At 30.1% G+C, this 16,597-nt stretch overlaps 1 protein-coding gene across 1 annotated transcript; it reads right to left on the bottom strand.

Moving 5' to 3' along the window:
• Positions 1 to 5,052: 5,052 nt before the first annotated feature.
• Positions 5,053 to 8,393, bottom strand: LOC120082037 (3-ketoacyl-CoA synthase 19-like). The gene is made up of 3 exons (XM_039037251.2): positions 7,514 to 8,393; positions 6,406 to 6,775; positions 5,053 to 5,407 (listed from the first exon to the last, which is right to left on the bottom strand). The coding sequence occupies exons 1-3, from the start codon at positions 7,622 to 7,624 to the stop codon at positions 5,124 to 5,126; spliced, it is 765 nt and encodes a 254-aa protein (XP_038893179.2). The 5' UTR covers positions 7,625 to 8,393; the 3' UTR covers positions 5,053 to 5,123.
• Positions 8,394 to 16,597: the final 8,204 nt, after the last annotated feature.

The raw sequence follows: 16,597 nt of genomic DNA, 5'->3' as shown, positions 1-16,597 counted from the left end.
TCATAGATCAAAATGAGATTTAATAATAATAAAAACTACCCAAATATTTTGAACACTTATAATCACTTTTCTATTCCAAATTAGCCTACACTGGTCTGACACATTCATGCTATATTTTTCATAGGTCCAAACTAATTTTTGGTTTGAAAAAACATCCTCCAATAAAGTGATACATACTTTTTACCCTCTTCTCTGGCAAAATTAAGAAGATCAAGTTCCACAAAAGAAGAAAAGAAAAAGGAGAAAAAGTCTTCTTCCATAAATAAGAAAAGATGAGGAAAGTAATATTTGAATATTTCCTTTATGGTTTCAACAACTATGGGGCATTTGAAACAAAGGTTATCATCAAAATATAATAACCACTTTTTACTACAGTAAAAACTATTTCAAAATCTCAAATTAACTATAGTTAACACTATTTTAAAACCTCAATTTGTTACAGTATTTACTATTTACTATAGTTTTTATTATTTTACATTCACATTTTTTTATTACTTATTACCGTGACTAAAATAGTTTACATGTCAAACACATACTATTATAACCCAAACTAAAATAATCTACATCCCAAACACAAATTATAATAATTTAAGACTATAATAACTAACTCATTATCCCAAATGTCCGTATGTATGTGAGACAACATTTAATGACAAAATGAATGTACTAAAGCTTGACTAAAGAGACACCATTGCAGATACTGTCTTCAAATCTCTCTCTTTCTCTTGAAATTTTTAAAAGTAAAAAATTGACCAAATAACCATATGATATTTCAACATTTCCATAAATCGGAAGATTCGACAGCTAGGATAATCAATATGATATCGTGAAAAATAAAAATACGACCGACATGAATTTAAATACTCATAATAAAAAATGAAATTGATTTAAGAAATTTGAAATTGCTACTTGTTAATTTAAATAATTTGTGTATTCATTATTTCCCTTTTCTTGAGGATTAAGTATAGTAATCATAGTTGATATCTTTATGTTATTACTTCTTTTTGAAAAAAAAATCAATTTATGATCTATATTATGGAGGTTATACCAAAAAAAAAAAAAAAAGGCAAAAATCAATTTATAATCTCACTTTGGGAGTTGTATCAACTCAAACTTTAAACTAATAATTGTATTAATTTAAATTGTGAACTTTGTCGGTTGTATTAATTTAAACCCCAAATTAATAATTGTTAAATCTTGAACTTTAAAGGTTGTATCAATTTAAACCATGAACTTTCATAAATGTATCAATTTAAACTCTTCATCATGTTTTATATGGATAAACATAGTGTAAGACTTGTAATTTTATCAATTAAATATTTAAATTTACATAAGTTTGATCGTAAAAAAGAATTAAATGTTTTTTTTATATCTTTTAAACTAAATCTAAAGAAAGGTGTAAATTGATACAATTATGAAAATTTAGGGTTTAAATTGATATAATTATAAAAGTTTAGGAGTTAAATCGATACAATTATTGGTTTAGGGTTTAACTTGATACAACTTCCAAAATTCAGAATTTAAATTGATGCAACCCAAAAAAATTTAAGTTTAGGATATAAATTGATATAACCTTGAAATTTAGGGATATAAATTGAAATTTGTTTGAAAAAAATCATAAACACGTAATTGTATTGACTCAAAGGCTAAATTTCATTAGTGAATCAACTTACGTCATTTTTGTTAGTGATTTAATTTATAGTTATTTTCTATTTAAAATTAACTCATTATCCCATAAAGAAATTTAATTAATTTGATAGCAAATATATGGAAAAAGAAAATGAATAGTTGGACAACATAAAAGTAACAAAGTAAATGAATGGAAATGAATGTGGCAAACACACACTCTATGCAAGCATGCCACTTTATTATTAACATTTGTTCAATAGTAGATATGTTCTACCATTATTTTGTTAACTATACATAAATTACATTGATATCACAATTTAGAACTTAAGAGGCCTTGAATTGGAACTTTTTAAAGTTTAGATTAAGATAGACAAATTGTATCAAAGTTTGTCAAATGTTTAAACTTTAGAATAAGTTTAACTTTTTCACTTGTTTAATTTTTTTTTAAAAAATCATTTTGAAAACCGTTGAAATAATGTAAATACTCAAAATAGCCTTTGAAAAAACGAGTTGAAATAAGTTTGTTTAGGATAAATAGTTTGTTGAGTGTTTAATAGCCTAATTTTTCTCTGATTTGTATATTTCTTAAAGTTACCAAAATACCTTTAAAAGGCATCTACTTCATTTTCACTAAATTATCGTGGCTACTATCGTATTTTGCCGGTCAACTCCGTCCACCACTGTCATTGGCCAACTCCGATTATCACCTTCGACCCCACCATCAATAACCACCTTCAGTAACCACCACTACCACCAACTCTAGTGATGACCACCCAGGCGACTATTGTTTTAAATTATTAGTTCATAATATTTTATAGTTGTTCATTACAGTAATTTGACATTAATAAAAACAAATATATAATATACCAAATAAGTTTGTATACTTCTGATAAAAGCGTTACCAAATGCGTTAGTATTTTTATTTTAATTTTTTTTATGAAAAATATTTAAATAAAAATGATTTTTTGGACCTTTAATTAGTATTTGTAAACACATTATTTGATTACATGATTTACTATAATCTAAGTTTTCAACACAAAACCTAAAGTTCTTAAAATTTGTCATGCCAATCTAAATGTCTGTGTAGCTTACAATAAAACTTATTATATGCTTTTCTCTTACATATACATCAATCCTTACCGATTATCAATATAATTCATAAACCAAAGTTAAACACATACATACTAAAGTTTCATCACCCATGTTCATTTATACAACTTAAACACTATAAAATATTTATTAAAAATTGTGAACTAAATATAGGAGTTAAAACTATATATGAAATTGTAAATATTCTTTTGGTTATCATTTCTTAGTCTCGATATTTTGAAGTTGTTCAAATATAGTTTATATACTTTCAAATATCTAATTTTATTATGTATTTTCAATAAATCTTAAATTCAGTATATATAGTTTATCGTTGAATTTACAACAAAATTTGCAAACAAAACATTTCCTATATTATATATTCTTACATGAAAATTGTTATTATTTTTAACTAACTTTGAAGTACTAAGTTTAGATGTCATTTGAAAGTATACGGAGTAAAATTATACAAACTTCAAATACGATGATCAAAATGATATTTTAACCTAAAAATATATTTACATGACAACTAATGAATGGAAGTAGTATAGAATTATAATAATGAAACTTTTCTCACTCACAAAATAAATATTTAGAGAAAATTTTATATATTACGAAAGTACGAAGAAATTTGAGAAAAATTTGTATAAAATAGGAGTATAAAATTTCATACTCGTCTTTATTTATTGTATGCCAGATCAGCATCTTGAAAACTACACAATGAAGTGAGATTATATATATGATAGGGTGGGGTTGGTTGGTTATTTACTTCAAAATTTAAGTTGGAAACAAGTTGACAAGTAGAGTGTCAGACATAAAAACCATTTCAGAAAGAGATTTATTGAGTTTCAGAGATTTTGTTTGACCATTTATTATTTGGCTTCATCAAACTTCAATTTCTTTCTGATAGTGCTTTTCTTGCATGTTTGCATGTAAACCCATGTCTTCATGCACAACCACACACTCAGAAACAGACAAACAGAAAGAAATCAACCTATAAGGATAAAAGTGCTTCTTCCAATGTAAAAGTTGAGATTAAATTAAATTAAAATTGATTATAGGAACAGTGTTGCCTTCTAACAATGGAATTCCAAAAGATATTTGAGTACTTTGGCAATAATATATATATAATAGAATGTATGTAAATTCAAGATAAAATAATGTACAAACTTTATCGGTTGAATCACATGTTATAAATTTGTTTGGTTTGTTATATATTAAAAATATTTTTATTAATGTCAAATTATTGTAAAGATGCTACTATAAATTTGATCTTTGTTGATGGATAAAAAATGTTAAAAAATATCTATGTTCATGACAAAAAAAGTCAAGTAAACCAACATCAAGAAAGTCTGACCATTTAGAAAACTTGTTTTGTTTATAGCCAAAAAAGTCACCTAAGACCCTTTATTGACATTTTTGGCCATCAACTAAAGGTACGTTAACATTGCTCATCAACTGTATGGAACAACCGTCAATGAAAATCCTTTCATTGATACTTTTTGAACGTCAAAGTAAGGTAATATTAATATTTTTTGTCAATCGACTATAAAATACTATGAACTAATTATTTAAAATAATGATCATTGGAATTGGTCGTTGTTGGAGTTGGTGGAGGTGGCGGCTAGAGTTAGTCGACGGCGAAGGTCACTAGAGTTGGTTGGAGGTGGCCAATGGTGGAGTTGGCCAATGGCGGTGGCTGGAGATGGTTGCCTGCAGTAGTGTCTAGAGTTGGCCATTGATGACAGTGGTGGCTGAAAGTGGCTGTTGGAGATGATGGTGAGGGTGATGGCCAATGAAGATGGTTGGTAGTGGTGGCCAAAGTTGGTTGGCGGAGGATGGTGGTAGTCACGACAACATATTTTATAAACTCATTTTTTCAAAATTCATTTCGAGTGGTTGTCAAACACTTTACTTTTTTCATATTAACTTATTTTTTTTTAATTAAATACTTGAAAAGATATTTCAAACACACTCTATAGAAGGATATTATGACAAGTTTTAGATTAAGTTATTTGGTTTAGATTTACTTTAGTATTTGACTTGTGTCATAAGATTTATTTTTTATTACCATATACAAACATATTTTTTATGGTTGTATTTTAGTATACACTTTCTATTATTCAATGAAATTATTGTCTATTGTATTCTCTCCCCATTTTTTCCTTCTCCAAATTTAACAAATCATGTGTGGATAGACTCATAATAATAGAAGAACTCTTTCAAAGAGAGAGAATCAAACTTATGATAAAATGACTCCTTTTAGAGAAGAATAATCAACAATAGAGATTTATCCAAATTATGGAACAATTACAATCAAATTTATTTATTGGAATTCAAAAACCAAATAGAAAACACAAAAAATAAAATAGAGTAAAAACAATAATAATGCAAGAATTAAAACTTAATTAGGTGGAAGATATTAATTGTTGCTTAAATAAATCTATATTCCTAATGAAGTTCAAAGATTCATCATAAATCCAACTATACTTCTCCATGAAAGGGTTGTTCAAGCATTGAGGAGGGTAAGAATCAATACAATCCTTCCATACATTTTCATCTTCCAAATCTCTTATCACTTCCCATGCACAATTGTTACACTTGAATCCAGCTCCAAAGCTTATCATTAATATTGTCTCTCCTTTCTTCAATCTCTTCTTCGCTTCCATGTATCCGAACACGTACCAAAATCCTTCGAGAGAAAATCGAGTTATAAATTTTTAGGGCAAGTTTGTCGAAAGTAGGAGTCGGGAGTGGAGTTGTTATATCCACTTCTTTGTTTGACCCACGGAGTTTGTGGATCAGATGAGTAAAAAAATGTTTATTTCATGATTTATTAACTTCTTACACCGTGGATTTAGGATTAAACAATTTTACTCATTTCTCCACATTTTTCTTTTATATTTTTTAGACCCTATTTGAAATGATGTTTTGAATGTTTTAAAAATTTAGAAAATTATTCTAAATATTTAAAAGCTTTTAAATTTTTTTTTATTCATAAACCATTTAGAAAATTATCCAAATATCCTATTATTAAAAGTAAAAAAAAAAAAAAGAATTTAATATAGATAATTTAACAAAAAAAAAAATTTCATAGATAGAAAAAATGTTCAACTATTTATGGAAATAGCAAAAAAAAAACATTGATAGACACTGATATACTTCTATCAACGTCTATCACATAGTATCAATGATAAACTTCTATTCATTTCTATTACTGATAGATGCTGATAGACTTTTATCCGTTTCTATAAGATTAAACTTTGTTATTTTGTGTAAATAGTTTTCTTTATTTTTCTATTTTTGAAAATCTCCATTTAATAATGTAAGACAATCGAGGGATCCACCGTTTCCTTCCTTTGCAATATCCTATCGATAAATTAAATGAAATATTTTTTTTCATATATATATATATATAAACATGTCTGACAATAAAAAAAAGATTTTTTTTCTGAGAAAAAAAAAAGGTTATTATTAGAAAATTCTTATAAATAGAAAACCCAAAAAATATTTACACTTTTCATGTTATGAAGTGTAAATATTTTTATATACTTTTTTATATTTAAAAAACCCCTTCTTCTTCTTATTATTTATTTATGTTGAACGATAACTAGTTGTAATTATGAAAAAAATTTCAGGACAGTAGGTAACTACTCTTCCTCTATTTTCCTTTGTTGGTTCTACCCTTACCTGCAGATGAAGTGTTTCCAAATCGATGCAGAGCCATTCGAGCTGGCTCGAGATCGTAAACGTTGAGGCCCAAGCTCTTCCCGACGCTGTCGATAACGGCCCTCCCACCGGGGTGAATGCAGAAGTGATCGACACCGGTCTTAAGATTCAAACCTATAATTGGACCTTGACCTACAGCAACCCCTCCCATTGCTTCTTTTGCTAGTTTGCCCTTTTGGCTAACAGAGTTAGCTATCACATAACGAAGCAACTCCCTTAATGGCAATATCTTCGGTACTAAAACCCTTAAATTCATTGCAAATATTTTTGCTGCTGCTTTTGGAAGGTTCTTTGTTAGCCTAAATCCACGATACCCATCATCGTCTTCAACCTTCATACCATTATAAACATAAATAAATAAATAAATAGTTCAATCATTATTGATCTCGATTTTCTTTTTACTAATATCCAAGTTGGAGGTTCAATTCTCGTAACTACTTGTTGTACTAAATTGAATTTCACAAATATTTGAAATTTTTTTAAAATTATAAATAAAAATTAAATGTACTATAACTCCTTTAATTTTAATTTTAATTTTTATTTTATGGTGTTTATATCAAACTAGAAGTTCTATATTCTAATTTTTAATTGATTTTAGACATATATACTCGTTTAGGACATCACAGAATTTGAATTCTCACTTCACATGTTAGAGTTAAAAAAAATTATTCTTTACTAATTAAATTACCATTACTTATTAGGCTTTGCAATAATTTTCAAAACCACAAGTGATAATTAAATCAATAAAAATTAAGGCATAGTTTCATAATTAATTACTATTTAATTTTAAATTTTTATTTTTTCTGTTTATAAAATTTGATTAGGAAGTCTAGTCTTTCTTTAACAAATGTAAACTCATAATTGAAAATTTAGAAAGAAACATAAATGGTAAAACCTAAAAGTAAACTTGTTATTAGATGGAGCATTAAAAAAAGATTGGATTTACCATAACCTACCTGTTTAAATTTATTCACTTTGTACTTTTAACACAATATTGTATTAATATTATCATATTAAAAACAAAAGAAAAAATAAAATTTACCTTAACTTATCAACTTGAAGCAATTACCTGAATACAACATTGATAGGCTTCGTCGTTCGCACCGAGATGGGTTCGAACCAAACACTTGAGCTTCAACATAGCTTGATGTTTCAACTCTCTTTTATTTGTGAAAAACATCGAACAACCACCCGATCGAAACAAACAATTGGAAAAAACATTTGTTTTTCCTTCCCAATATACCAATTAGGTCCAATAGATTCAGTAGCAACAACAATGGCATAAGAATTATCGTAACACTTAAACAAATTATTAACCAAATCAATGGCAACAATGCTTGCACTGCACCCCATTCCGGATAGATTAAAGGCCTTAATATCTTCCCTCATCTTGTAACGGTTAACAATCCTAGATGTCAAGCAAGGAGAAGGCGAACATAACGACACAGTAACGACCAAGATTTTGATGTCGGATGGAGAAATGTGAGTCTTCGCAAAGAGTTTGTCGAGCGTGTCGAAAATGATGTCATCCATCTCGGCAACCGCATCGTCTAGAGTCGGGGTTTCTTCGCGTCCTTCGAGGATGTTTTTTGGGCCATAAGTATGTTCGCCGATGCCGGAGTTGACAATGGTTTTGAGGAGGAATCGGTATTCGTCGAGGCCGAGGTTTTTGTTGCGGAGGACGAGTTTTAAGCAAGAATTTGTGTCGAGTGTTCGGGTCGGGTCGGAGGGTTTGTAGCATTGGTAGGCTAGCATGTAGCAACAAGGTTGGTTTTTCCATTGAAGGAGGAGCTTAAAGAGGGTGGTGATAGTGAAGAAGAGAGTGATTAAACATAGTGCTATCATGAGTCCTTCCATTTTGGCTATGGGGTTTAGAAGAGAAGGGTTTTTGTTTTAAACATAGAAAAAGAAAAAAAGAATGTCTTTTATTTATAGTTGTTAAAACTAAGCTTGTGTAATGGAAAGTTGATGGGTTTTTTGGATGAGTGGATTCAAGTTGTTGTTGTTTGGTGGTTTGAATTTAAAGCCAATGAAGAGAGAGATGATTTGAAAGAGGGATTGGAAATAATGTCAATTCTCCCAAGGGTAAAAAATATATATATATATATATATATATATATATATATTTTTGGCTATTTGTCTGGTCTCTTTTAATACTTATTGGATAAAAATTCAATTATTTTTAATGTTTTTCTTTCATGCATCAAATGATAAAAAATTGCTAGTAATATTGTGACCAACTATTCCAATTAAAGATTTCACAAATAGAAAATTTTTATTTTGAAAGATTAAGGAATTATTAAAATTATTTGACGCTTGGATCGTCAATACTTAGTAAATTTCTCACTCATCTCTCCTCACACAAACCAATCCTTTGAAGCAATGAATTAATGAGGTAAAGAAAAAGATACTGTGTCATTATTGATTTATTATTATTTTTTTTTCATGTGGTCATTTTCAATTTAACAAAAGTTAAAAGCATTAAATTAAAATTTTCAAAATTCAAAAACTAAAATGAGAGCTATATGAAAGAAAGGTAAAATAAAAAAAAAAAATCATGAAAAAACAAAGGAGATAGCTAAGTTCGACCCGCATGAACTTGTCATATTAACTTCGAGGTTTGAGTTTTGATATCCACCCAAATATGTTGTCAAAAAGAAAAAGAAAAAGAGAAAAGCTACATTTAAACCTAAGTTAAACCACTAATAGACTTGAAGGCTTAAGTTGATGGATGAAAATTTAATATTATATTTGTTGGGATTTATGTCCTAAATCTAGTAGTCTGTAAATCTTTGTAAACAAATTATTAATAAATAAAGTATTATTTATTTTTAAATAAGTGTTATTTATTATTGCATAACTCAAAATCTAATAAACTAAGATCCAAAGTTAAAGTTATTTAATGTAACTTGAAAACTATGTGGTTGACATACAAGTAGATTATGTTCAAGTAATAACTTAAAATGTCTATAGTATATGGATAAGTTTAGGTGTCTTATCCTGATAACACTATGGACCCACTATTACAAGAAATAACGGATACGATAGCTAACGAAAAAAGCTACAAAAGACATTTTATAGCATTTTTCGAAGATTCTAACAGTCCATATTATTAAAAATTTGAGACTTTTTATAGCGTTATTGTAGAGCTATATTGGATGCTACAATAAAAGTATGAAGGTATAACTTATTTACTTTGTTATAAAAACATTTAATAGCATCTTTTGTTAAAGTTATAGTATGTTTATATAGCTAAAATAATATACTATCTTTAACTTATAATAGCATTTTTTAACGCTGTAATATAGTATTTATAGCTTTAATCTTATGTTATAGTAAGGTTATTTAGTCTTTTCTAATAGCTATAATTACTATAATAATTTTTTGATAATACTTTTTTTTTCACTATATAGATTCTTTATAGCTTTGCTCATGGCTATAAAAGGTACAATTTTTTTTTCTCAACAAGAATAATTTGTATATCATTCTTCATATTTGTGTTAAAAATAAACTCGTGACTCGAGCTCAACCCACACATATTAAATACTTCATAACACATTAAATACCATGACTTTCATTCATCATTGAAATTGTATGAATCTATTAACATTACAAAAAAAATAAAATAATAATAATGTAATCATTTCCTAGAACAAAGTATATAAATGATATAAAATAAAGTAATGTATCTTTCATGTTTATTGTTATAAGTAAATAAAATATTTTATAAGCCTTCTTTATTCACGTATAATTCCTAAGATTCTCTTGATCTCCCAATGGACATTTCTTTTGAAGGTTGATTTGTATCTTTTGATGGACACCTATTAAACAAAAAAAAAAAAAAAAAAGAAAACATGGACACATATTAAATAAACAAACATACAAAGAAACCTATTGAATTAATAATACAAGTCACTTAGAAATCCACTGACACCAAATCAAAACAACAACTTACATAGTTGAATATCTTAGACTTATAAACCCAACACATCTTTTTTAACACCTAAAACTTAAAAAAAAAAATGCGAATATTAAAATGCTCATAATAATCTTTCCACAAAACACATGTCATCGCTTCAAGCATACTGTAAAACTCCTAATTGAGTATGTCATCGTTCATTTAACAATCTCATACAGTTTTATTATCTATACAATAACAACTTACATAAATTATTATGGACAAAATCTTGCATCTCTACTTTTTACCATTCAAACACGAGGCCAAATCTAAGTTGCTCCTGCTTCCATCATGCTGGCTGTCAGAGTCTTGAACTTGGTTTTTATCAATTTGTATTCCCCTTCTTTTATTTAAAGGCCTTCTACTAATTATGCCCCTATGCTTTCCTTCACAGCAACATTCAACTTCACATTGCCATATTGATGGCTGCAAAAGAAACAACATTGCATATATAAATCACATGATTCACATCACAAAACTCAAAACAATATACCTAAAAAATCTCATCATCAATGAAAACCAAAGCAAATATTGATAAAAAGATAATAGTAATAACCAGATCAAAGCTCATAAGAGTGCTAAAAAATAGAAATGGCAGCAAAAAGCAAATCCAAATCTTGATTGAACCCATGATAAGGAATCTCTAAACAAAAGCAAATCGAAAGAGGATTGTACCTTAGAAAGTGAAAAAAATGAATAAGAGAAAGAAAATGGAAGAGACAATGAGGGAATCGATAATCTTTCCAATCCTGTTCTCAAAGTATTAAACAATTCTTATGGGTGAGTTGTTGGCATGTCATGTTAACCTTAAAGGGAATACTCTTGACTGTCAAGATATGTTTTTGTTACTTTTATGAACCTATCTATATACTGTGAGTCTCTTTAATTTCATCTTTCAAATAGGCAACCTCGTGTAATAAAGAAAAAAAAAATACTTATATAATATGATTTCAAACCTAAATAAAAAGAAATGAACTCAAAACAGCCAAAATTTCTAGTGTCTTACAACCATTGACACTATGATTCAAAAGCACAACCGCTTAACAGAATACGAGAATAAATAACACAACCCCTTAAGAGAACAAGAACATAGAATCAATCTGTAATAAGATAAGTACTAAATGACATTTACCTTCTTGTGTACCAAGTTTTCAATCTTTAACAATATCACGTTGCATGTCATCTAGTATTTTTATTGTATAATACACAAAATATGATCAAAGAATCAATTCAAGATTAGGAATTAGTGAAAGAAAGATTCAAACTACAACATGAAAGAAATGACATAAAACAAATCAAATGATTGTTTACCTAAGAAGTAGGAACACTTTTTGAGAAAAGTTTGATAGGTTATAAACTTTAATTCTTCTACTAGGAATTTGCTTACCAAATTCAATTCACAAGCAATACCAATCTCTTTCTATGCAAACTTCACAACTAGACAAGACTATCAAAATATCCAACAAAAACTTTTAGAAAATAAGATCAATTGGAGTTTTTTTTTTTGAAAAAATTATAGGCATGCTTCATTAGTTGGTTCCTTGGTTACTTGCTGAAACTTGTTCGAACAAATAAAAAATAAATCTCAATCTACTGTCAACAACTTTCTTGAGTTAAATGCTAATAATTTGAATTCATAACATAAACTCCAATTATTATCCCTTCATAAATTTAAAAAAAAAATGTTCTACCACAATAGCATATTAAACAAAAATCTAAAAATCAACAAAACAATCATAAACTAAATTAATTTGAGATTAATCTTCTTTTCGACTACCAACAAAGATCTACACATGTTACTTTTACAGTGTCTACCATGTTTCAATATAGAAAAAAATCTTTCTTGGGTATTAATGAATTAAAGTTAAAGAAAGAATGAAGGAAGATGAGAAAAGAGAATACCTTTATTCTGTGCGTGCTATAACTTGATAGGAGAAATAAATCATTCTTAATGTAGAGTTGATTTAAGATGAAAGAAAGAATGGGGAAGAAACAAGATATAGTTATATTTTGAGTTAATATTCTAAGGAGTAACACATCATCGGGTATTATTCTCTAATGATGAGGCAAAGATAGCTTACGATGTTTTGAAGGAATCAATGTGAAGAAGGATCTTAACGTCTTGATCGGTAGAACAACTTCTCAAGTTATATCCGGTCCAAAAATAAAAATAAAGAGTTTACTATCAAATGGAAATGAAGAGATAATAAAAATAACCCCGACCGTATATATATCAGAAATCTAACTAAGATGCATGACTTTCTATTAGTTAAGTTCGTCCCCAATGAATTGCAAAATAGAATAACAAAACTCATGAGTATTTGGTAACCAATTGACATATATTGGATAAGTTTCAATGATATCCAAGATGTAGCAAGATCCATTCTCTCCTTTACTTAAAATACTTCAATCTCTATAAAGCACAAACCATTTTAAAAGATGAATATGCCAAAAAAATAAAAAAAATAAAATAAAAAAGATAGAATTGAAGCATTAATCTTCTTTTCACAAAACCATTAGATTCTAAAAATTATGCACATCTACACATCACAAACCAGAAGAAAATTTATGTAATCAAGTACATTTGGTGCAATGAGATCATTGTTAAAGGAATGCACTCTAAAAAAGAATAAACTGGACAATTGGACCATTAATCAACTAAATCATTGATGAAAAATAATATATATTAAAGGGAGATTACAAATTAAGTAAGTTGACTCATCCAAACATAGTCAACACAGAAGTGAGACAAATTTTCCTTTGACAGTACAAATAGTACCAAATTCAGCCAATGGGTTTTAATATTTATGGTTGCACATGAAAAAGTTTTCCTCAAAAACCAAATTTTTTCAAAGAAAAGCCATTGGCCTAGTTTCATGGGGAGCAAAAATTGTTCTTAAACTAAGAATTAAAAAGTTTTCTACAGTTTTCTCCTCCTCCTTGCATAGATTCCTTACTTAAAGCCTTCATGAATTTTTTTATGAGAATCATAAACCCTTAGTAAAGCTAACAACAAACCGAATCTCCTATTGAACATATATGTCCATCATCCCTAGCTTATGTTGAAAAACTAATAATAAAAGCAAGTGGGACAACCAACAATAAGACGTAAAATATTGTTAACTACAAATTCCAGGAGAGTGATAAAACAACGCACTAATGCATATCAGCCCAAACACAACTCATATAAATTATGCAACTGATTTTGTTGGAAACGGCAAGATCCTCAGATGACGAACAGGATAACAACAAACGATCAGGTCATGGCAATCGAGCAAAGAATAAAACCTGCAAAATAGAAGTTCGTTATAGACTGAGTCGTGGAGCTCGCTCTCTTTGAGACGTTTCGCGGCTCTGCCTAAGTGTGCAAGTAGGTCAGGAATACTTCCACGTCGTCCTAGGATAAAACAACCTAAAAAGAAGACCCGATCGAAAATGCACCGTTATCGATGGAAATACACACCCTTTTTGACTGATTGCTCAGAAAACGGAAAGTGGAAGAGAAGTCGGAGAGGAGATTTTTCTATTGAAGAATGGAAGGAATTGAAAATGATGTGTCCTCTGAACTGTTGAAGGTCATGCCTTTTATAAGCCTTCAGCGTGGAACTGTCGCGTGAGAGAGAGACGGGCAACCTCAAAAAGTGCGCACTGGAAGATGCACGTGGGAGGACCCAAATTTTCCGGTTTTAATTATTAAAAGAGATAAAATATAAAATAAAAATATTTTTATTAAATAAAAATAATCATATATACGCCTCGCCATGTCTGCCCACATGTCGCCATGTCGCCAACTATGACAATTGGAGCATCAAGATAAAAGCGTTACTAGGAGCACAAGACGTGTGGGAGATCGTGGAGAACGGTTTCTAAGAGGCAGAAGCTGGAGCTGATCAAGTGCAAAGAGATGCGTTAAAGGAGAAAAGAAAGAAGGACAAGAAGGCCCTTTATATCTTGTATCAATCGGTGGACGAAGATACGTTGAGACCATCGCCAATGCGGAGACGTCAAAGGCTGCATGGGACAAGCTCCAATTGACTCATAAAGGAGCCGATCGTATGAAAAAGGTACGGTTGCAAACCTTACGTGGTGAGTTTGAATCTTTACAAATGAAGGAGACGGAGGTGATAACGGAATATCACACAAAAGTAATGGCTGTCATCAACCAATTGAGACGGAATGGTGAAGAAATCACCGATGTTCGTGTCATGGGGAAGGTTCTACAAAGCCTAAATACAAAGTTTGAGATTATCGCCACGATGATCGAGGAGACACAGGATCTCGAGAACATGACAATTGAACAATTTATAGGCTCGTTACAAGCCTATGAGGAGAAAAAGAAAAGGAGGATGGAGCAAACAGAGACCGTTGAACAACTTCTCCAACTCAAAATCAAGGAGGAGAATAGTCATGGACGTGGAAGAGGTCGTGGTAGTCGAGGCCATGGTGGAAGAGGTGAAGCTAACACCGATATTTCTCAAAACTCGTCTGAATCCTTAAGAGGAAGAGGAGCACGAGGTCGTGGAAGACGTGGTGGAAGGTCCGGGAGAGATAAATCTCAGGTAAATTGTTATAATTGTAACAAATATGGACATTATGTGAATGAACGTTACTCATTTCAAACAGAGTCGATTGATCGAAAGCATCAGGACTGATCAATCGCTAGCACATCAAAAGCCCATCAAGGGCAATCCAATTATGCAGAGGAGAATGGAACCTTATTTATGGTTTCAAAGGGAGAAGAAAAGAGTCAAGATTATGGTATCTTGACACAGGAGCCTCGAATCACATGTGTGGAAAACGCGAGATGTTTGTGGAGTTGAACGAGATGGAGAAAGATAATATTGCCTTTAGAGACAATTCTTTGGCCGCCATCAAAAGAATAGGTAAAATTCTCATTTTGTTAAAAAAATAGAGAAAATCAATATATTACAAATGTTTATTACATTCTCAATGTAAAAAATAATATATTGAGTGTATGACAATTGTTAGAGAAAGGTTTTGAAGTTCAAATGAAAAAAATTGTTTGTATTTGAGGGACAATCATGAGAGTCTTAATGCTAAAGTCTCCATGACCAAAAACCGAATGTTTCCTTTGAATATATGTAATGATGTTCCAAAATTCTTGAAGACGTGTTATGAAGATCTCTCTTGGCTATGGCATCTACGGTTCGGGCACCTCAATTTTGGAAGACTAGAGCGAGGTTTACCACACATTTACAAGCCAAACCAGGTGTGTGAAGGGTGTTTGCTTGGCAAACATCATCGAAGTAGTTTTCCGAAGAAGTCTATGACAAGAGCAAAGAAGCCTTTAGAACTCATCCATGCCGATGTGTGTGGAATGATTAAACCAGAGTCTCATGGTAAAAGTAAATATTTCCTTCTCTTTATTGATGATTTTTCTAGAAAAACATGGGTGTACTTTTTGAAGGAAAAATCAGAAGTATTTGAAATCTACAAGAGATTTAAGGGACATGTGGAGAATGAAAGAAACCTTACAATTAAGGCCATGAAAACCGATCAAGGTCGTGAATTCACATCAAATGAGTTCAAACAATTTTGTGATGAAAAAGGCATCCGACGTCCGCTAACAGTCCCAAGGACACCGCAACAAAATGGCGTGGTGAAGAGGAAGAATCGGACAATCTTGAACTGTTGGATTTTATGTCCTAAAACTCATAGTTTGTAAATTAATAAACATATTCTGTTTTGTTTTTCGATAAAGTTGTTATTGAAATTGTAATCTTGAATCCAATAAACTAAGGTCCTGAGGCTATTTAATATAGTTTGAACTTTATTTAGTGATATAAATGTGGATCAAGTTAAAATATGTAGCCAAAATGATTTTTAGTATATGAATAAGGTTGGGCGCCTTATTCTGGGGACACTATGGATGCGGCCCACTTTATAGTTAGTACAAATGATGTGATCCTGAATCGTTCATATAGAGATATGTGAGTGAGGGCATCCTATGCAATGAGTTTGCATAAGACTGAACCATGAAATAGTCACTTTTTACGTTCTAAATGCCGTTTTATGTATAAAACTGACTATTTCGTTAATTGATGACCTAGGTAACTTAATCTTAATCATGAGCTAACTATGAACTCCTGTTCACTCAGAATTATCCTTAGATCTGCATAGGCGAGGGTAGCTCATCATCTCTAGCCCAATAAGCCTCTCATTTCAGGGGTAAGA

The sequence above is a fragment of the Benincasa hispida genome, chromosome 7, assembly GCF_027475165.1.
Source record: "Benincasa hispida cultivar pf3 chromosome 7, pf3_genome.v1.1, whole genome shotgun sequence".
Classification (NCBI taxonomy): domain Eukaryota; kingdom Viridiplantae; phylum Streptophyta; class Magnoliopsida; order Cucurbitales; family Cucurbitaceae; genus Benincasa; species Benincasa hispida.
The sequence above is the reverse complement of the archived record's forward strand: the minus strand, read 5'-3'. Positions and strand labels throughout refer to the sequence as shown.